Below are 22,182 nucleotides of genomic sequence, written 5' to 3'. Positions count from 1 at the left end.
ATTCCCTGCTGCTTTAAGAAGACCACTATCATCCCAGCACCCAAAAAAAAAGGGATAACATGCCTTAACGACTGCTACCCCGTGGCTTTGACATCCACCATCATGAAGTGCTTTGAGAGGCTGGTCTAGGCATGTATCAACTCCAGCTTTCTAGACTGCAATTTGTCGAAACAGGTCTACAGCAGACAACATAACCCTGGCCCTACACTCATCTGTGAAGCATCTGCACATCCGGCTATTGTTTATTGACTATAGTTCTGCCTTTAACACCATTACTCTAAGCAAATCATCAGCATTCTCCAGACTCTGGGTGTAAATGTCTTCCTCTGCTACTGGATTCTTGACTTCCTGACTAATAGACCAATCAGAAAGGATAGGGAGAAATACCTCTGCCACAAATATTCTCGACCCTGGTGCTCCTCAAGGCTGTGTTCTCAGCTCTTAACTCTACTTCCTGTACACCTATAACTATCTGTCCATATTCTGCTCTAATTTCATCCACAGATAATACCATCATATGGGTTACATCTTAAATAATGATGAATCAAAGTACAGAAAGGTGATGGAGAGTTTAGTGACATGGTGTCATAACAACAACCTTTCCCTCAATGTCAACAAAACAAAAGAGAGGGTAACTGACTTCAGAAAGGGAGGCATTACACTTCCTCCAGTCTACATCAATGGTGTTAAGGTTGAGGGTTGAGGGCTGAGGGCTTCAATTTGCTATGTGTGGACATCACCAAGAGCCTCTCTTGGTACAACACATTGGTGTCATGGCCAAGAAAGCTCACAAACACCTGGACTTCCTATTCTAACTCAATGCACTTATGTAATGATTTGATGTGTATGAACAATATGCAAGACAAGCTTTTCACTGCAGTTTGGTACATGTTACAATAATAAACCAATACCAATAACAATTTCACAGCAATTCAAGAAACTAGATGGCTAACATTTTGCTTATGGAGATAACAAAAAAGCATTCTAGAAACTCTTTGCGGGTAAAAGTGATCTAAGGTGACAGCATTAAAATTCCTCAAAGAAATTCGTATGGCCTGAGCAAATCAGACACTCGGGTTTGAATTTTTCCCACACGTGGTGGAAATTGAATGAACAGCTACAGAGTTTTGTTTTCTAGTTAATTTGCAGCCAGAAAGAGCCAAACTTCTTGTGACTTCACAACCCTTAAGACTTGCTGCAATTAGTTTTCTTCCCATTCAAAAACATACTTTGACTCAAAGACATCCTGATGTGATTTCTATAAAATGAGAAAGCTGTCTTTGAAAGCACCACAGGTAGCGATATACAACCAGAATAATGCTAATTATGGGTTAATCTCAGGCTTCCCATTGGGACACTTTCTCCTTGAGCAGTGGCCATTTCAAGGTGGCATAAGAGTTTGAGAAATCTTTATTCCTTGAATTTAAGTGTCCTGTCATAGGAAGGACTGGTCCAAGGCTGATGTTTTAAGTGACAGAGAATATTTCTACTGAAATAGAGAAGTTGAACAAATACAGAAAAATCCTAACTTTGCTAATTTTCTATAGGTTACAATTGAACATCGTTGCATTACCTGCACTGCAATCACTGACAGAACTTCCACAGAAATCCTGTTGAATTCATCAAAACAGCCCCAGGCTCCACTTTGTGCCAGGCCTTTGTAGATATTTCCACAGGACTATTTGATTTAAAAATATATACTTTATCAATGCTAGCGTAACAGAAGTACACGGCAAACTAGGCTTTGAAACATTGCAAGACCGGGACAATTGCTGGAATTTATTAACAGAAGAAGTACATAATTAATCATTACAAACTTAGTGGGTAATGGGGAAAAGTTGTTGGTTATCCTCTAAAAAGTCCTGGTAAACCACCATGAAAATTTATGATACAAATAAAACTGAATAGACTAACTTGTCTTGAGTGTGGCATTGGAATTAAACATGAAAACTTAGTCAATCTAAGTTCTTCTCTTGAACAGAAAAGGATAAACAAACAAATTTTTTAATTAAATTTGATTTACAACACTAGTCAGCTATAATGGGGTGAAATAATAGTTTGGCTCACTACCAATAACATCTTCTGCACCGGTTTATTCATTTAGAGCGAGTAAAATCCTAGAACATGTTTTCACCAAGAAGTATTAGATACTTTAATGTAGATAAATCCCTGGGGACTGATGAGTTGCATCCAAGGTTGCAATTCAAGGCAAAGGAGGAGACTGCTGGAACTCTGATAGATTTTTTAAAATTTTTGTTTGTCATACTGCAAAGCCAGGTGGCTGAAGGACAGCAAATATGATACTTTTGTTCAGGAAGAACAGCAGGGATAAAAGGCAGGTCATTACAGGCCTGTGAGTCTATCATCGGTGATAGGGAAATTGCTGGAAAAAAGTCCATGGGACAGAATTAATCTAAACTTGAACACATATGGCTTTGATTGGAGCAGAACCTGTTTGAACAATCTAACTGAATTTTTAAAAGAGGGAACATGCATTGTTAAAGGCAGTCCAGTTGGAGTGGTCTGTCTATACAGTGACTTGTAAAAGTTTCAGCTCCCAACCCTTTGTTCACATAAATGAGCATTATAACCAGGAGTTTTGATCAAATTAACTGAAAATTTTTATTTATGAATTACATGCTTTTCTTTTCACAGTAGAGCCCAAAAACAGGGAAAATTGTAAAACTTGAAAAATTAAAAACTCAAAAACTGAAATGCCAGCAGTTCAAAGGTATTCATCCCTCTTTGCTCTGTACTTGAACCACTCTTGCAGATATTGCAGCCAGTTGTCTTTTTGGATAACTCTCTAATAGCTTTATGCAATGTGATGGAGCAAGATTTGCCTGTTCCTCCTTGCAAAATTACTCAAACCGTGCCAGATTAGTTGGGGAGCAGCGATGGACAGCAATCTTGAGGTCTTGTCAGAGATGTTCGATCGGGATAAGGTCAGGACTCTGACTGGGCCACCCAAGGACATGAATTTTCTTCACTTGAAGCCACTCCATGGTGCTCTGGCATTGTGCTGCTGAAAGATAAACTTCCTTCTCAGTTTGAATTTTCTGGCTGAGGCTAACAGGTTTTTATCCAGGAACTCTCTGTATTTAGCATCATTCATCTTCTTATCAATCCTAACCAGATTTCCAGCCCCTGCTGCTGAAAAGCATCCACACAGTATGATGCTAACTTAAACTTACTTTACAGTAGGGATGGTCTTACATGGCTGATGTGCAATATTAGATTTACTTAGTGTTGAGGACAAAAAGTTCAACTTTAGCTTCATCTGACCACAAGACCTTCTTCCATATCTTTACAGTATCCTCTAAGTGACACTTTGCAAAGTCTTTATGGGCAGGGATATGTTTTTTTGAGCCAGGACTTCTTCCTTGTCACTCTTTCATAAATACCATTTCTGTGCAAAGGCCTCAGAGATTGTGGAGCCATGAACTTAATCTCCAGTTCCAGCCACTCACTTCTGCAGCTCACTCAAAGTGACCGTTGGCATCACGGTAGCCTTTCTTACAACTGCCATTCTTCTCCAGCGACTAAGTTTAAAGAGGTGGGCTAAGCTAGGCAGTGTGGTTGTGGTTCCATATTTTTTCCACAATGGACTTCACTGAGCTGATTATTTTTTCAAGATATGGACAAAGTCTCACATTAGAAAATGTTCCAAAAGATTAGAGTCAATGAGATCAAAGGCAAATCAGATCCAAAAGTGGTTTGGTAATAGGAGGCATAGGATGATATTGGAGGTTTTTTTTTATATTATTGTAAGCCCGTGACAGATGGTGTTCCATTGGGATTGGTGCTGTGACCTTTTAATGCTTACTCTACATTAACGATTTCATTGTGAATGTAGGATGAACTAAGTTTGCAGATATTTTTTGTGCAGTATGACTCCAAGACAAAAAAACTAAACAATCAATATATACAGATATATACAGCATAATGTTAAAAATATAGATTTTTGCCACAAATGGATTTTATAAATTCTTTTAAAAATCAAGTTGTTTTACTAAGAGGACAAATAAATCATGCCAGGAAATTATAGGCCAGTGAGCTTGACATCAATAGTGGGTAAGTTATTGGAAGGCATTCTAAGGGACCAGCTATATACCCTGTAAGTATTTAGATATACAGAGACTGATTAGGGATAATCAACATGACTTTGCACATGGTAGGTCATGTCTGAACAAGTTATAGAGTTTTCAATGAAATTACCAGGAAAGTTGATGTAGGGCAGTGGATGTTGTCTACATGGACTTTAGCAAGTCCTTTGACAAAATCCCACTGAAGCTTGGTCACAAAGGTTCAGTTCCTTTGCATTCAAGATGAGGTAGTAAATTGGATCAGACATTGGCTTTCTGGGAAAAGCCAGAGAATGGTAGGAGATGGTTGCCTCTCTGACGGGAAGCCTGTGACTTGTGGAGTGCCGAAGGGATTGGTGCTGCGTCCATCATTGTCTGTCAATGATCTAGATGATAATGTGGTAAATTCAATCACCAAACTTGCAGATGACCCCAAAATTGGAGGTATAGCGGAAAGCGAGGAAGACTATCAAAGCTTTCAGCGAGATCTGAACCAGTTGGAAAAATGGGCTGAAAAAGGGCACGTGGAATTTAATTTAGACAAATGTGAGGTATTGCACCTTGGGAAGACAAATCAGAGTAGAACTTACACAGTAAGTGGTAGGCCACTAAGAAGTGCAGATCTGGGAATACAGGTCCATAAATCCTTACAAGTAGCATCACAGGTAGATAAGGTTATAAAGAAAGCTTTTGGCACATTGACCTTCATAAATCAAACTACTGAGCACAGGAGTTGGGATGTTATATTGAAGTTATACAAGATGATGGTGAGGCCTAATTTGGAATAATATGTGCAGTTTTGAACACCTATCTACAGGAAAGATGTCAATAAGATTGAAAGAGTGCAGAGAAAATTTACTAGGATGTTGCCAGGATCTAAGGAGCTGAGTTATGCTTGAATAGGTTAGGAAAACATTCCCTAGAGCATAGGAGAATGAGGGAAGATTGTTAGAGAAATCATGAGTGTAAATAGAGTATGTAAATAGAGTAAATAGAGCATGCTTTTTCCACTGAGGTTGGATGAGACTAGAAATAGAGGTCATGGGCTAAGGGTGAAAGGCGGTTTTATTTAAGGGGAACATGAGGGGGAATTTCGTCATTAGAAGATAGTGAGAGTGTGTAACGAGCTGCCAGTAGAGAGGTGGGTATGGCTTTGGTTTCAACATTTAAGAGAAATTTGGATTGGTGCGTAGATGGAAGGAGTATGGAGGGCTATGGTCTGGGTGCAGGTTGACGGGTCTAAGATTAAGGTTCAGCACAGACTGGATAGGCTGAAAGGCCTGTTTCTGTGCTGTAGTGCTGTATGTGAAAGTTAAGTGGGAGAAAGTAATTAGACTTGATAGCTCATAAATGCTGTATTTCTATGAAGTTGTAAATAAACTTGTCTTATCCTTACCTTATAATCCATTTGTTCTGAGCAATTGAAAACATAAACCATTATTCCTAAAGCTCTTCCTAGATCTTTAGTTGTCTCGGTTTTACCTGTTCCTGCTGGTCCTGCTGGTGCACCACCCATAATCAGGTGCAGTGATTGGGTTAATGTAATATAGCAACTGAATAAAAACAACCAAAAAGGATAAGATAAATTTTGGGTTTCTAGTCCCCCCACTGCCTAAAATGTACTGATTTTGTAGCGAGTCTTACTTAGCAGTAGACCCCAGACAATCATAAGTAAATCAAATCTGTACAAGTGAAAATAGGTTACTTTCATTAAGCAAAAGACTCAGTGAAAACACAGCACTAAATCTGGTATTCTTGTAATGTTATGTACAATAATTCTTTTTCCCCAATATATTTGTCTCTATTGTTTTTGTTCCAATGATGAGGCCTTCCATTCTGGTACCTCTTAAATATCTTCCTTTCTAAAACGCGTTTCTCCTCTGCAACAATGGCTGGAGTCCTAATTGCATTTCCTCTGTCCCCTGCATGTCTGTTCTCATACCCTCTCCACTAAAGAGAAGAAAGGTAATTATTTCTCCCATCAGCCTTCTCATTCACTGTATTATCCCTCACAATTTTCGACAGCTCTAACATGATCCCATTACCAGTCACATCTTCCCCTGTCTTCCCCCTTCCTACACTTCGCATCCCTCACAGTTCATGACTCCCTGCCTCATTTTCTATTCCTACCCATCATTACTGTATCATTGGGTTAGATGAGGCATTGCACAAATGAATTGAGTAAAAGGAGCTTCTACTACATGCTCTATGTGGTGTATATTACAATACAGAGCAGGTAAAAGGGACAATATGACACAATTTTGTCAGTATTGTAATTCCAAACTAGAGTCATAAGATACTTCCATATACTCCAGATCACTTTGAAATGCTTTGTTCACGGCGGAAATAATAGCTAGATGTGAAGCATTCTGTTGCATCTTCTGCGAGGTTAGAAGAGGCGGATGGTGGTTAACCATTGTGTTTGATGACAGAAAACCTGTGCAGGAGAGTTTTTAAAGTGGAGTGTTTTTTGCACTGGGACAGTACTCTCTGTCGACCTCAGAAGTCTGGATCCAGTGGCGCGAATAAGCAGTACTTCTTCAGTTGCATTGGATGACCATGACATCTTCTGTGCCTTATCATGTCCTTTGCTCACCAGGGAGCATTGCAGTACTGCCTTCCTGGCCATTGGATCTTACTGAAGATCTCATTCGCTGGAGCGAATGAGATGCATGCTGGGACAGGCATGTCCCTATCACAATGGGGTATGAGGCAGCAACTACCATCATCTGGTTTAGCCTACTTGTTGAAACAGCGTAAAGGGGGTATGGCCACTATTGTTGCAAACAGCCTCAAGTGAGAGCTGAGTATCCAGCGGGGACCAAAGGTGAGTGAGCTGTTCCAGAAAGGGCACAAGTCTTTTCACCAGAGGTGTTACTCCACCCTGATACCCCATACACCCCAAAGGATTGCCAATCCTTTATTAATTTCTTTCAAAACAGGCCCATACAACTTTAAAAGAAACATGGGTCTTTCAGCAAGCCTTGGTTACTGCTCACAATCACCTTGATTCCTCTAAAATTCCATTTCTTTATAAGTGATTTATGTTTCAACCCATTTCCCTCAACCAAAGTAACATCATTATCTACCAAAGATCCATTACAGTTTTGCAATTTAGTTTGTAAATTTCTTGTAACCGGGTGACCGTCGGATCTTATTCAGTATTGTTAAAAGTGTACTTAGGCATCCATCCGGGTAATGCTAGAATAGTTGTCTGTGCCTTTAAGGGAGACGGTGATGTCATTACGCATGCGCAGGATAGTGGGGAGACCACTTTGCTTTCTGCTGAAGACGTGTTGGGGCGTTGGAATTGAGTTCCTCCCGAGGCTGGGCATGGTGCGGAAAGGTGAGCATTAAGTGATGATATCCATGTGAATTTGTTTATGCTTGTTGGCAAATCGAGAATATCAGTAATTTGACATGTTTTACATGTGGATGCTTTAGATCTCCACGAGTGAAGGAATCAACGCTAGGTAGCGTGGCTTATACAAAGTTCCTTACCATCCAAGTAGTTCAGTCTTCCCGTAATTTAACTACCAGGCAATACCTTGTAAAAGTTGTGCCAAAGTGTACCTTTTGTCTAACTTTATTGTATCGGGACTGATTGTACATGTAACTGCGTAACGTGAGTGTTTAGTCTCTGTTCGGAAGTTCAGCACGTGTGTACGTCTTAGATGAGATGTACTCGCTTACATTTTTCGCTATTATGTCAAGATACAGGGTGGGTGGGATTCTAATGTTGGTCGTATTGTGTTCCTTCAGAATTGCCACTACCGTATTAGTTCCGGTATTTTTTTTATACTGCATACTCAATTTTGTTCATACTGAAGGGTATGGATCGAAAGTTAAACTGAGATTGTAATGGCAAGAACTGGTTGTAAATTCGTTCATTTTGTTTTGTGACCCTCTTCTGGCACTTAAACATCTAAAACAGATAAAGGAATTAAAACCCGAGAAAGTCTTTGTTGTCCTGAGCGTGTACTTTTCCCCAGGCTACATTCTTAAAATTCTATTGCTAATTATTGTTAGAGTCTTTATACAACTATCATATTCTCTTGCTTTACAGTTCAGTAAAGGTTCAAAGCTCAGAGTAAATTTGTTATCAAAATACATACTGTATGTTACCATGTACTACTTAAGAGATTCATTTTCTTGAAGGCATTTACAGGAAAAAATAGAGTTTTACAAAAATCTATACATAAACAAAGACTGACAAACACCAATATGCAATAGGAAGACAAACTGTGTAAATAAACATAATACTGAGAACATGTTGTAAAAGAGTCCATAAGACCATAAGCGATGGGAACAGAATTAGGCCATCTGGTCCATTGAGTTTGCTCCGCCATTCAATCATGGCTGATCATTTTTCTTCTCCTCCTCAACCCCAGTTCCTGGCCTTCTCCCCGTAACCTTTGATGCCATGTCTAATCAAGAACCTATCAATCTCTGTCTTAAATACACCCATCGACCTGGCCTCCGCAGCTGCATATGGCAACAAATTCCACAAATTCACCACCCTTTGGCTAAAGAAATTTCTCCGCATCTGTTTTGAAAGGGTGTCCCTCCATCCTGAGGCTGTGCCCTCTTGTCCTAGACTCTCCTACCATGGGATACATTCTTTCCACATCTATTCTGTGTCGGCCTTTCAACCTTTCAACGTTCAAAAGGTTTCAATGAAATCCTCTCTCATCCTTCTGAATTCCAGCCAGTACAGATCAAGAGCCATCAAATATTCCTCATGTGATAGCCCATTCATTCCTGGAATCATCCTTGTGAGCCTCCTCTGGACCATCTCCAATGCCAGCACATCTTTTCTAAGATGAAGGGCCCAAAACTGTTCACAGTACTCAAGGTGAGGATTCACCAGTTCCCTCTAAAGCCTTAGCATCACATTCTTGCTCTTGTATTCTAAGGTCCTCAAAAGTGAATCTGTAGATCCTAGAATCTGTTCAGAATCTGTTCAGATCCACTCCGGTTCAGAAGCCTGATGGCTTTATGATAACTGTTGGGGGGTTGGGGAGGACATAAGGCTTCTTTAATTCTTAGCTGATGGTAGCAGTGAGAAGAGGGTGTGGCCTGAATGGTGGAAGTCTTTGATGACGAATGCTGCCACAATGGTGGGGAGGGCCTGTGATGGACTGGGCTGGATCCACTACTTTCTGTAGCTTTTTCTGTTCCTGGAAATTAGTGTTTCCTTACTCTGCCATGGTGCAACCAGTTAGGATACTCTCCACTGAGCATCCATAGAAGTTTGTCAAACTTTTTGGTGACATGCTGAATCTACGCAAACTTCTAGGAAAGCAGAGGTGCTGACATGCCTTCTTTATGATGATGCTTGTGCGCTGGTCCTAGGACAGACCCTCTAATAGGGTGATGCCAAGAAAATTAAAGCTACTAAACCCCACCACCACTGTTCCCCTGATGAGGTCTGGCTCCCATGGACCTCCGGCTTCTTCTTCCTGTAGTCAATAATCAGCTCTTCGGTTTTGCTGATCTTGAATGAGAAGTTGGTGTTGTGGCACCACTCAACCAGGTTTTCAATTTCCCCTCTATATGCCGATTCATCATGACCTTTGATTCGGCCAACAACAGTGGTGTTGTTAGCAAACTTAATAAAGTATGGAAATTAGCCATGCAAACTTAAGTATAATGTGAGTAGAGAGGGAGGCTAAGCACACAGCTCTATGGCGAACCTGAACTGGTGATGAGAGTGGAAGAGCGGTTGTTGTCAATCCGTACTAATTGATGTCTTCTAGTGAGGAAAGCAGAGATCCAGCTGAGATTTTGCTACGTCGGAATCATTAAACTAACATGGAATTAAAGGTGTAAGAATTACATCATTATCAGCTTTGTTTCATCTGGATAGTTGTCAATTAATCAGAAGTTTGATATTATCCATGAAATCAGAAAGCAGATCAGCTGTAAAATTGTTAAGTCTTCAAAACAGAAAACCTTTTTCCCTGTAACATAGCAACATGGTCAACTTGCAGTGCTTTTGTCCAAGACAAAGACTGGGTTGAAGTAAGTTTGATATAATACACCTTACTTAATACTATTAAATGGATTCATTATTACTTCTCACTATTACAGATAAAATGATAATATTGTTTTGGAATCCAAATTGACTAAGTACAAAGTTAATAACATTACAAAAATACTGTATACATTTGGCTGTAAAGTTTTTCCTGAAGTCCTGGCAGAAATAAAAATGTATTATACAAAAATAAATCATTTTTGCACTTCTACTAAATAATACAAATCAAGCAGAAGTACAGCAGTTCCTGTGAATTTTGCTATCCAAATCTCTGAATCTGCAACATAACCTTATGCTTTCAACAATAAAACAAGTTCCTTACCAAGTGACCTTAATTACTTAACATAAGAAATAACTATGGAAATTCTAATATGCCGTACAACATTATTGACTGTTATGTGATCAAATTTTATCAAAAACCTATTTGTTAAAGTTGATCAATTATTTGTTGCACAGGTATGAGACTTCAAAAGAATTGAAGTTTCAATAGACAATAGGTGCAGGAGTAGGCCATTCAGCCCTTCGAGCCAGCACCACCATTCACTGTGATCATGGCTGATCATCCACAACCAGTACCCTTTTCCTGCCTTCTCCCCATAACCCTTCACTCCGCTATCTTTAAGAGCTCTATCTAACTCTTTTTTGAAAGAATCCAGAGAATTGGCCTCCACTGCCTTCTGAGGCAGAGCATTCCACAGAACCACAACCCTCTGTGTGAAAAAGTTTTTCCTCAACTCCGTTCTAAATTGTCTACCCCTTATTCTTAAACTGTGGCCTCTGGTTCTGGACTCCCCCAACATCGGGAACATGTTTCTTGCCTCTAGCGTGTCCAATCCCTTAATAATCTTATATGTTTCAATCAGATCCCCTCTCATCCTTCTAAATTCCAGCGTATACAACCCCAGTCGCTCCAATCTTTCAACATATGACAGTCCCGCCATCCTGGGAATTAAACTCGTGAACCTACACTGCACTCCCTCAATAACTAGAATGTCCTTCCTCCAAATTTGGAGACCAAAACTGTACACAATATTCCAGGTGTGGTCTCACCAGGGCCCTGTACAACTGCAGAAGGACCTCTTTGCTCCTATACTCAATTCCCCTTGTTAAGAAGGCCAGCATGCCATTAGCTTTCTTCACTGCCTGCTGTACCTGCATGCTTACTTTCAGTTTCACATTTCATGCATATGATTTACACAGATGAGGAAAATGACAGGCATGTGCAATGACATCAAATGCAGAACTATTTTGGCATCCTCCTTTAGGAGCTGAACAATTTTTTTATGATTGCAAACCGAACCATAGCTTTCTCGGATTGCTAACCAAATGAGATGGTTTCTGCTTTCTACTTCTGTGACCAGGAAGTCCAGGAATATGTTCTAGTAATGGTTTGTACGTAATCCTCTGACTGGGTCGCTATGTGCACCACTTTTGATGGATCATCATAATATACCGGGGTACTGCTAGTATGTTTTCTATTTCAATTTATTTTATGTTATCTATGCGAATGAAGAGTAGTATTAACTGGCAGGCTAAGGCCTGTTAGAATATTTGTTAAAAGAAGTCCAATCCTACCCAGTCTACTGCTGGATATCATAAATTTCTAGTTAGATAATGATTACTGTTCAATCCCACTAATATCTGTCTCACTGCTAACATCTACTGGACAGCCTCTCCAATTGACTGTTGAACTGCCCCTTACCTCTGAACTTTCAACCTTGCTTGTCCAACTGACCAAATGGATGCCAGGCCCACTAACTGTTGGCTGGTTCTTCAACACAACATCCCTTCCAATCTCCAATGAGTTTGACTATAACCTCACCTAAACCATTCAACCAACTTCTCTCAAATCCCTGTCAATCTATTGTTTACTCCCAAACCTTTTCACTGGCTCAACTGCCCATACATTGTTATCCACATCCCATGATCCTCGGTGATGTAGACTTTCAATTTTTATGACTGCAAACTAACCATAATTTTCTGGGATTGCTAACCAAATGGGATGGTTTCTGCTTTCTACTTCTGTGACCAGGAAGTCCTAGAATATGTTCTAGTAATGCTTTGTATGTAATCCTCTTACTGGGTCGCTATGTGCACCACTTTTGATGGATCATCATAATATACTGGGTACTGCTAGTATGTTTTCTATATCAAATTATTTGTATAGTCTAGAATGAAATAAGAAAACCATAAATTTCTCACCGATCTGTAAGTGGAGTAATGACCAACCGAGGAGTGTTGCCTAAATACTCGTAAGAATATTTGAATTGTGCATCACAAATATTAGCAAAACAGTGCTGCTTCTCATCATCCCAGCGATGTCTCAACTGAGATTGCCAAGTAAATGCCTGGATATTCTCTACCTGCAAAACAATTCCATCCCCACAAAGAGTAGTAGTATCATACAGTTTTCAATGTGCTTTTAAGATTGATGATTAATTGTAAAGGTATCAACAATTCTCTCCCTTTTTATATAATTGATTGTAAAGAAACAAACATTTAAATTGCTTAAATATAACTTTATTTAGCTGTGCTTAAATCATGCATAAATTTTATTCTTATCCAGAAAAAGGACATTATGGTATCACAATATGACAAGTCATTTTGACCTTCATGGCCAGTTCTGATTTTTTAGAAGAAGTGCCCATTTAGTACAGTGCCCTTGATCATACACTTTAGCCTGTAATGTTCTTCTCTTCTAAATACTTATCCAACTATTATTATTATTGAATGACTCTTTATCCTTTCAGGCTGTATAGCAGCATGCTTTACATCATCAGCTGTTTAAGATCAGGGTTCAATTCTGTATGGAGTTTGTACATTCTCCCTGTGACCATGTGGGTTTGCTCTGGTGCTCCAGTTTCCTCCCACATTCCAAAGATGTATGGTTACAGTTAGTAAGTTGTGGGCATGCTTTATTGGGTCCAGAAGTGTGACAACACTTGTGGGCTGCCCAGCACAATCTTCATTGATATAATTTGACAGAAATTATGCATTTCACTCTACGTTTCGAAGTACAGGTGACAAATAAAGCTAATCTTTTTTTTCCCCCAGTGAAAGGGTAAAAAGTAGGTTGGAAAGATTAAGGAACCCAGGTTGAAGAGAAAAAGAAAGCATGTGACAGGTAGAGGCAACTAAAAATGGATGAGACTAATGAGTAGTAGTGTAGAAGAGTACTTAAAAATGAAATTAAGAGGGCAAAGAAGGGCTGTGAAATATCACTGAAAGGCATGATTTAATGGAATTCCAAAACATCTTACAACAGGGGCAAGAGGGTAACCAGGGAAAGTAGGTACTCTTAAGATGAAAATGGTGCAACCTGCATGTGGTGCTAGGGTATTTGGGTGAGGTCTTAAATGAATACTTCACATCTGTATTCACCAAATAGAAATACAAAGTAGTAGCTTGTTCAGGTAGAGGCACAGTGATGTTCGAGGAAGGAGGAAGATCTTGAAGCACATAATGGATAAATCCTCAGGGACCATTGACACGTATCCAAGGCTGTGATGGAAGGCAAGGGAGATTTCTGGATCTGTTTTGGAGATTTTTTACATCTTCGTAAAGATATGTGAGGTGCTAGATAACCGGAGGACAATAAATGTGTTTCCTTTATTCAAGAAAGGCAGCAAGGATAAGCCATGTAACTAAAGGACATTGACAGGGAAATTACCGGAAAATAATCTAAGGGTTTGGATTTATTTGAACTTGGAAAGGAAAGAATTGATTAGGGATAGTCAGCATTGCTTAGTTTATGGGAAATTCTATCTCACTAATTTTTTTAAAGAGGCAACTAAATATATTCATGGATTTTGGATGGTCTTTATGGATTTTGACAAGGTCCTACATGGTAGACTGATTCAAAAAGTGAGTACTGAAGCAAACTGGATGAGTAATTTGATGCAGAGGAAGATAGTGGAGGGATGCTATGTGTATTAAAGCCTGTGACTAGTTTTGTACCATAAAGATCAACACTGAGACCCTTGATGTTTCTGATATACAGCAAGGACTTGGATGTAAACTTAAAAGGTATGAATAATATGCTTACAGATGTAGCATAGTAGACAGTGAAATTGATCACTTGGTGAAGCAATGTTATAGAATATAGAACACTACAGCATAGTAACAAGTTCTTCTTTCTGCGATGTCTTCGCTGAGCATAATGCCAATTTAAACTAATCCCTCTATGATCCATATCTCTCCATTCCCTGCATATTCATATGCCTATCTAAAAGCCTCCTGAATAATACTGTTGTATCTGCTTTCACTTCCAATGATGCCAGGCCCTTACCACTCCGTTTAAAAAAAATCTTGCTCAGTACATCCACTTTAAACCTTCCCTTCATCACAAAGCTATGCTTTCTAGCATTCCACACATTTCTAACCAGGGAAAAAGATCTACCATATCTATGCCTCTCAACAGTTTATAAACTTCTATCAGGTCTCCTCTCAGCTTCCGAGACTCTAGAGAACGTAATCCAAGTTGTCCATCCTCTCCTCATAGCGAATATTCTCTAATCATGCCAGCATCCAAGTAAAACTCTTCTGCACCATGTCCAGAATCTCCACATCCTACCTGTAATAGGGCAACCAGAACTATATACAAAACTTGCATGCTAAGCAAAGTTTTATACAACTGCAACATGACTTCCTGACTTGTTTACTCTGCCGCAAGTGGAATTTTTAATCCTGACAAGTCAGATGGAATTTCATCTTGACAAGTACAATAATGCAGTTGGAAGCTATGCATGGTGTAGAATTACACAGTAAATAGGATAGCCTTAGGAAGTGTTGATGAACTGAGCGACCTTGGGAATATAACCTCAAAGATCCAAAGCAACTGTCCAGTCACTCTGTGCATTATTTTAGCACAAAACATTCCAAATACTTGCATCAAAGCTCTTCGGCCCAACTCATCCATGTTGACTAATATGCCTTGCTAAACTGGTGCCATTTGGCTCATATCCATTTCCTGTCTGTGTACCTTATCTGCCTCTACCACCTCATTTGGCAGCTCACTTCATAGACCCAGACTAATTAGCTGAAGATATTTCTGCATAATTCAATTCTCAATACTCCAGAAATATAGCCTCCTAGCCTTTTCCTGCAGCCATATGTTAATCCTATTATTCCAATACATAGTTTTGCATGGTTAAAATGATTCAGTTTAATATCAGAGAACATATACAGTATACAACCTAAAATCCTTCGTCTTCACAGAAAAGAACCCAAAGATTGAATAACAGAAACATCAGAACTCCTCTTGCCCACACCCATGCAGCAGAAGCATCAACCCTGCCCTTCCCCTCTCACCACTTCCACCAGCAGAAGCACACCCCCCCCACCCCACCCCCCACCATTTAAGCAACAGTCAAAGAGACCTTGATCTAGAGTCCATCAAAAACTACAGTCCATAAGCCAACACGCTGGTATCGGAGACAGGTTCTCTTAAGGAGGTGGGGGGGGGGAGGGGAAGGGGAGAGGGAGAGATGGGAGACCAGCAGTTTGCTTTTCCAATGTTACAATCTTTCGCGCCAATTCTCCAATTCCCCCGACTCAAGAACCAACAGATCGGTGTGGGAATAATCCAAACTATTAAACTTTAAGTGTTTACAGTGAACTTCTTGCTTAGCTCCTAGCACTGCCTGAAGGATTCCTCCCACTGCCCCCACTAACTTTAAATGCTAATACTTGGCTATACTTGTATCCTGTTAACATGTTTGATGTCTTTTCAGTGACATGATTTATTCTGCCATCAGAGAAGCAACACACCATGTAGAACACATACTCGGTGTTACAGAAACACCCCTACTACTTTAACTTTGAATCTGCCATAATCAGTGTTGATAGGCATTTCGTTAGTTTCCCATAAAAACAACTAAATACTAAATTAATAGAAAGAAATACAGAGTACCCACCTTAGTCATAATCATTTTGTTTATAACATCTCGAGCATGCACCTCTATTGTACAAATTGTCATGATTTTTTGCCGGTCTCCTGCTGTCAAGTTGCCAATCAGTAAAGTGATAAGTGCATTCAGTTGACTAATCTGTCACACAAAAAAATAAGATCATCTATTAAGCCAAACTGGTATTCAAATAGATTAGCAAAACTGGTTCAAAGTGTAATAAAAACAAGGAATGCAAGAAACCCCTAATAACATCTCAGATTCACTCATTACATGTGCCTTCAAAGCATTTACATATTTACTTCCAACAAAGGTGCACAGGATTTGATCTCAGTACATCCTGCCCCTCCCCTCAACCCTTCCCCAATGTATTGTCATTCATATAACAAATCCGTCTTACTGTCTTTGCCAGTAAAATGAAAAACCTCACATGTATCCACATCATGCAGTATTGACCATAGATTTTCCACTTTGTCAACATGTTCAAAACACATTGCAGCTTCTCTGCATCTTCCTCACAGCTCACACTCCCACCCCCAAACAACTTTGTGGCATCTGCAATCTTGGATATATTACATGTAATTCCCTCATCTAAATTATTAACATATATTATGATTAGCTGGGATCCCAGCACTGAGGGGAAAAAAATCTCATTTGTTCCTTCTCTGCATTTCCTGTTTGCAAATAGTTCTCTGCTTATGTCAGTACTTTAGTCCCTATTCTATGTGTTTTAAATTTGCATTATAATCACTTACATGGTCCTTATCCAAAGCCTTCTGAAAGTTCAAATACATTACATTAACTGATTCTCCCACATTTGCTAATAAAACTGTACCTTCAAAAAAATCCAGTAGATATATCAAGCACAATTTTCGTTTTTGTAAATCTACGTTGGCATGCAAGCAAACAATGTGGGTCAGACCTAACCATCCAGCCCAATACATGTGGGCAGGTATCAGCTCCAAGTATGGGCAGAGAGAATAATTCAGCCTGTGTGCCTTTCACAATCCTGTACACTTTATTATTCCTTTTACTGTTGTTTCATTCTGTTGCATATCCCCAAAACAAATTTTAAAACATCCCTCACCACTTGTAAACCTTCCCGCTGGTGCAAAGTTAGGTGGAGAAGTGGTAGATGGAGTTCAATCATGAAAAGTGTGAGTGATACACTTTGGAAAATTGAACCTAAAGGTGAAGTTCAAGGTTAATGGCAGGATTCTTAGCAGTGGGGAGGAACAGGGAGATCTTCAAGTCCAAGTTGATAGATCCCTCAAAGTTGCCACCAAGTTGATAGGGTAGTTAGAATGCAAATCATTAGCAGGAGAAATTCAGCAGGATGCTGGAAATCCAAAGCAACACACATAAAATGCTGGAGGAACTCATGTCAGTCAGCATCTATAGAAGGGAATAAACAGTCAATCTTTCGGGCCGGGATCCTTCATAGGAATGCATACGGTGTGCTGGCCTTCATGTTTAGGGTATTGAGTTTAAGAGCCATAAGGTAAATTTGCAGCTCCACAAAGCTCTGGTTAGACCACACTTGGAGTATTGTGTTCACTTCTGGTTGCCTCATTATAGGAAGGATGTGGGAGCATTAAAGATGGTGCAGAGGAGATTTGCCAGGAAATTGCCTGGATTAGAGGACACTTCTTATGAGAAATGGTTGAGCAAGTTAGGGCTTTTCTCTTTGGAGCAAGGAAGGATGGGAGACAGCTTGATAGAGGTATACAAGATGATAAGTAGCATAGATGGTGTGGACAGTCAAAGTAAAATGTATTATCAAAGTACATATATGTTGCCACATACTATCTTGAGATTCATTTTCTCGTAGGCATTTGCAGGAAATAAAGAAATACAATAGTATTTACGAAAATGACATAAACAAGGGCTGACCAATGTGCATAAGAAGACAAATTGTGCAAATTTTTAAAAAATACTGGAAGTATAAGTTGTCAAAAGTCCTTAAAAGTGAGCTGTAGCTCGTAGAATCAGTTAAGAGTTGAGATGAATGAAGTAATCCACACCAGTTCTGAAGCCTGATGGTTGTCAGTTAATAACCATTTCTGAACCTGGTGGTAAGGCCCCTAAGGCTTCTGTACATCCTGCCTGATGGTAGTAGTGAGAAGACAGCATAGACTGGATGGTGGGCATCTTTGTTGATGGATGCTGCTTATTTCCCCTAGGGTGGCAATGGCCAATACTAGAGGACACCTGCTTAAGTTGAGTGAAGGACAGTTTAGGGAGGAATGTCAGAGAAGATTTTTTTTAAACAAAGTGGTGGGTATCTGGAATGCACTGTTTGGGATAGTAGTAGAGGCTGATACAACAAGGATATTTAAAAGACTCTTAAATAAACACATGAATGTAAGAAAACTGGAAGGTTATGGGCTGTTTAGGAGGAAAGGGCTTGCTTTATCATTGAGTAGTTTATATAGGTTAGCATAACATCAATGGCCAAAGGGCTCCTAGTGTGCAATGCTATTCTATGTTCAACACCAGACATCAGAAGGTGTTACGAAGAGCCTTTGATGTTGTTATCCTCCAAATTGGGAACACCATCTGATGTCTGACCTTGTTGTAAGGACCACAGAATTTTATTAAAAATGAAGAACAAGCTTCCAGTTGCAACACAGAGCAACATGGTATCTTTGTTTGGAACACTAAGATGTCTTTAAGAAATGCTACACAGATTGCTGTAGTAGAAATAGGGTGGAAGAGATAAATCTGAAGGATGCAAGTGTTTTTGATTTGCCTGTTGGATAGCTATCTTGTGAATAGATAATACGTAGCTATTACACATTCAAGTAACACAAAGAATTGATACCCCTGTAATCTATGATAATCTTTTTTACCATCAAAACACCTCTTAATTTTGTGGCATCCACAAACTTACATATCACGTGTTTTGCATCCAATTTCAAATAAATAACGATAACAACATTAACCCCTGTGACGCATCACTAGTTAGCAGCCTCCATTCAAGAACCTACTGTCAACCACTACCCTCTGCTTCCTTCCTCTTTCGCACCGCTTTGAATCCACCTAACCAGCTCTTTGTGGATTCAATGGCATTTCACCTTCCAGACTGGCTTGCCATGCAGAATGTTTAAATGAGGGGATAGATTCTACAACCAATGCCTAATTCAATTTCAGTTTCTCATCTGAAGATTTGCCAAAATTGTCAGAAGTTCTCCAAAAATATTATTAAAAGGAAAGTACTGTATGTCACAAGATTTGGCCAACCTGTTTTTTCAGGTAGTCTTTCATGGCATTTTCATAACCTTCTTCCAATTTTCCAAATGTGGCACAAACTTCACCATTCCAAATAATTTGTGCACCAGCCAGAGCAACCTGAAATAAATATTGTAATAATATGAACTGTGTGTGTGTCTCAGTAATAATCTAAAGAGGAAATAGTGAAAAGCTACACAATGCCCTACTACTAATTAAGTATAGAACATTTGAGACTTACAGTTTAAGCAGTGTCACTTCGTCATTGCATTTTTAATTGCGTGTTTTCAGGGTGGATGAGGTTTTCATTATAACACAGCTGAAATCTTAAGAATGATGCAATTTTATATCTAATATAATTTTAATTAAATAAAAGGTAAAGAATTTGACAGTATCAGATCTATCAAAGAAGAATTTGTGGAATTCGCTCCAGCAAGGCGGCTGTTGAATGTACAGTGGTCATGCTATTTGAGCTCTTAACTCCAGTCTTTTTCTTACAATGTAAATGAAGCTAGCAAGATTAGCAGTCAGGAAGGTTCTTTGAATCGCAATGTAGATGGTCCTGCTATGTCCCTTTTAAACCCAATAAATGAATAATACATTTGAAGAGCAAAATAGCATTCCTGCTATCAGGTGGTCAAATTTAATACAATATCCCAGATTCACTCTGCCAATATTGTATTTCAAAAAAATAGAAAGTTATATTGGGAGATTATTGTGGACAGGTCTTGATTACCTTTCTGGACTGATTTAGCAATTCCTGAAGCGTCGCAGGAGAAGGAACATCAGGATTTTGTGGCAGCAGATGCTTGAGAATTCTCTGTACTTGAGCAACCGCTCTCACTCTCTCTCTCTGGTGGGGAGAGTTTGCTGCCAATTCTTGAGTCAGAGAACCTCGCAATAAAAAGCGATGCGGCGACGTAACAGCAACTGTGAGTCTCCCCTTTCGCTGTGAAATGGGTGACATCTCTCTGTCCCCTGTTGAAATGTGAGACAGAGAGACACACAAGAGACAGAGACAGAGACAGAGAACTGTCAGGTTAACAATAGTATTTGTTGACTGCAGATTATGGTCTCCCTTTGGGTGCTTTGCTATTGCTTGGTGGGTGGTGGGCACTGATGCTTTTTTTGTTGATATGGGTGGGGGAGGGAGAGGTTGCTGCTTTGCTGCTGCTTACGCAGGTGAGGGAAAAGAGGTGCATTAAGGTTCTAACATTGTTCTGTCGTTCATTCTTTTGGGGTTCTTCTGTTTTTCGTGGATATCTGGGAAGTCTAAATACAATATACTATATACATTTTCTGATAATAAACGGAATAATGTGAACCTGCTGGCTGGATCACCGAGGTAAGGGTCAGACTAGATGAGCAGGCAAGACAGCATTGGCTACCACTCACCACAAAACCCGGGACTGTTGCGTCTGTCAGGTGGAAAAAGGAAGCCAGCAACTCACTGGAAGGTCTGAAACCCATATGATATACTAATGTCCTTGAGGGAAGAAAGTCTGGCATTCATAACCAATCTGTCTTACATGTGGCTAACTCAACTGTCTTTAAAATCTGAAGCAATGAGGAAAGGACAAGGGGCGTTGCCATTAACACCCATATGCCATGAATGAATAAGTAATGTTTTAGAAAGTATGATTCTGGTTTTTATCTGAAATATCTGTCTCGAAACATTGTGGCAGCGGTGGGGCTTGGAAAATTGCTTTTTTCAACAGCAGCACCCGATTTTTTTGACTTGTAGTTGGCAGCATAATAATAGCGCAACTCTGAAACATCAGAGGGTGAGTGTAAGAGTAGAAAAATGTTGACCGAGACAAGCAACCAGCCATAAATAGAGACGGGTGCAGTAGCAATGTCTGGAGGTGAGACAGCAGAATTTCAGCGGCACCCAGCACCCGCAGGCGACCCCGTACCGGGGACCCACGGTCGGGGCAGAAGTCTTCCCCCAGTCAGCGGCATTCGCCTGCAGGGGCCGTGACGGTCAACCATGGAGTGATAGACAAATGGAAGACACGGCTGCAGATGTGGATTAACTACAGCGTCATAGCACAACTGCACAAACAGGTTCCAGCATACCAGACAGCATTATTTTTGCGTACAATTGGACTGTCAGGACCTGAGGTCTACAACAGTTTTGTGTTCGCAGATGAGGATGAAGGCCAAGACCTCAAAAAGATTTAGCTGCATTTGACAGATATGCTATTGGTGAGAAAAAAAGAGACACATGAACCGTACTTGTTCAACAAGCAGCAACAAGAACAAGGTGAGACCTTTGAATCGTTTCTTGCCAGCCTTAGATCTCTTGTAAAGACATGTAATTTTTGCTCGTGTATGTCAGACAGTCTGCTGAGAGACAAGATCGTACTGGGCATTAATGACTCCCAAACCAGAAAACGTCTGTCACAAGAGAGAAAGCTATCGCTCAATGACTGCATTGACATCTGTAAAAGCAAAGAAATGGCTGAATGACACCTACAAGCATTCAGTACAACTGCAGATGCTACTGTCCATAGGATTAAACCTTGTACTAACAAGGAAGGTTCAAAGCATCCTGGACAAGAAGGCTAGTGCTGGTGGTGGAGCCAGAGCAAAAGGCACCTTGAACAGCCACAGAAGCAAAGTGAACCCTTGCAAGTACTGTGGCATGGAACATGCAAGAGACAAGCAACAATGCCCAGCATACGAACAGGTGTGCAAGGTGTGTGGCATTCGAAATCACTTTGCAAAGGTATGCAAGCAGAAGCCCGTGCAACGGGTGGAAGCACAAAGCGATCACCAAACCAACAGTGACAAAAAGAAAAACAAAAAGAAAGAAAGAAAGAAAGAATGATTCTAATGTTCTTTGCAGTCATTAGCAATGCTTAACTCTGACTACAAATTCCCGGCCATTCTTTCCTTGCCTTGGGATGCAAATTCTAAT

At 39.9% G+C, this 22,182-nt stretch overlaps 1 protein-coding gene across 1 annotated transcript in view; it reads right to left on the bottom strand.

Moving 5' to 3' along the window:
• Window positions 1-22,182, bottom strand: part of LOC140187260 (dynein axonemal heavy chain 17-like) — a 193,767-nt gene that overhangs the window by 90,774 nt on the left and 80,811 nt on the right. Inside the window, exons 23-27 of the mRNA XM_072242393.1 lie at window positions 19,272-19,379; window positions 16,038-16,169; window positions 12,325-12,485; window positions 5,482-5,638; window positions 1,574-1,678 (exon numbers count right to left, since the gene is read on the bottom strand). Of these exons, the coding sequence (XP_072098494.1) occupies window positions 1,574-1,678; window positions 5,482-5,638; window positions 12,325-12,485; window positions 16,038-16,169; window positions 19,272-19,379 (663 nt within the window). The remainder of the gene's footprint in view (window positions 1-1,573; window positions 1,679-5,481; window positions 5,639-12,324; window positions 12,486-16,037; window positions 16,170-19,271; window positions 19,380-22,182) is intronic.

This window comes from Mobula birostris, chromosome 24 (genome assembly GCF_030028105.1).
Source record: "Mobula birostris isolate sMobBir1 chromosome 24, sMobBir1.hap1, whole genome shotgun sequence".
In the NCBI taxonomy this organism is placed as follows: domain Eukaryota; kingdom Metazoa; phylum Chordata; class Chondrichthyes; order Myliobatiformes; family Myliobatidae; genus Mobula; species Mobula birostris.
The sequence above is the reverse complement of the archived record's forward strand: the minus strand, read 5'-3'. Positions and strand labels throughout refer to the sequence as shown.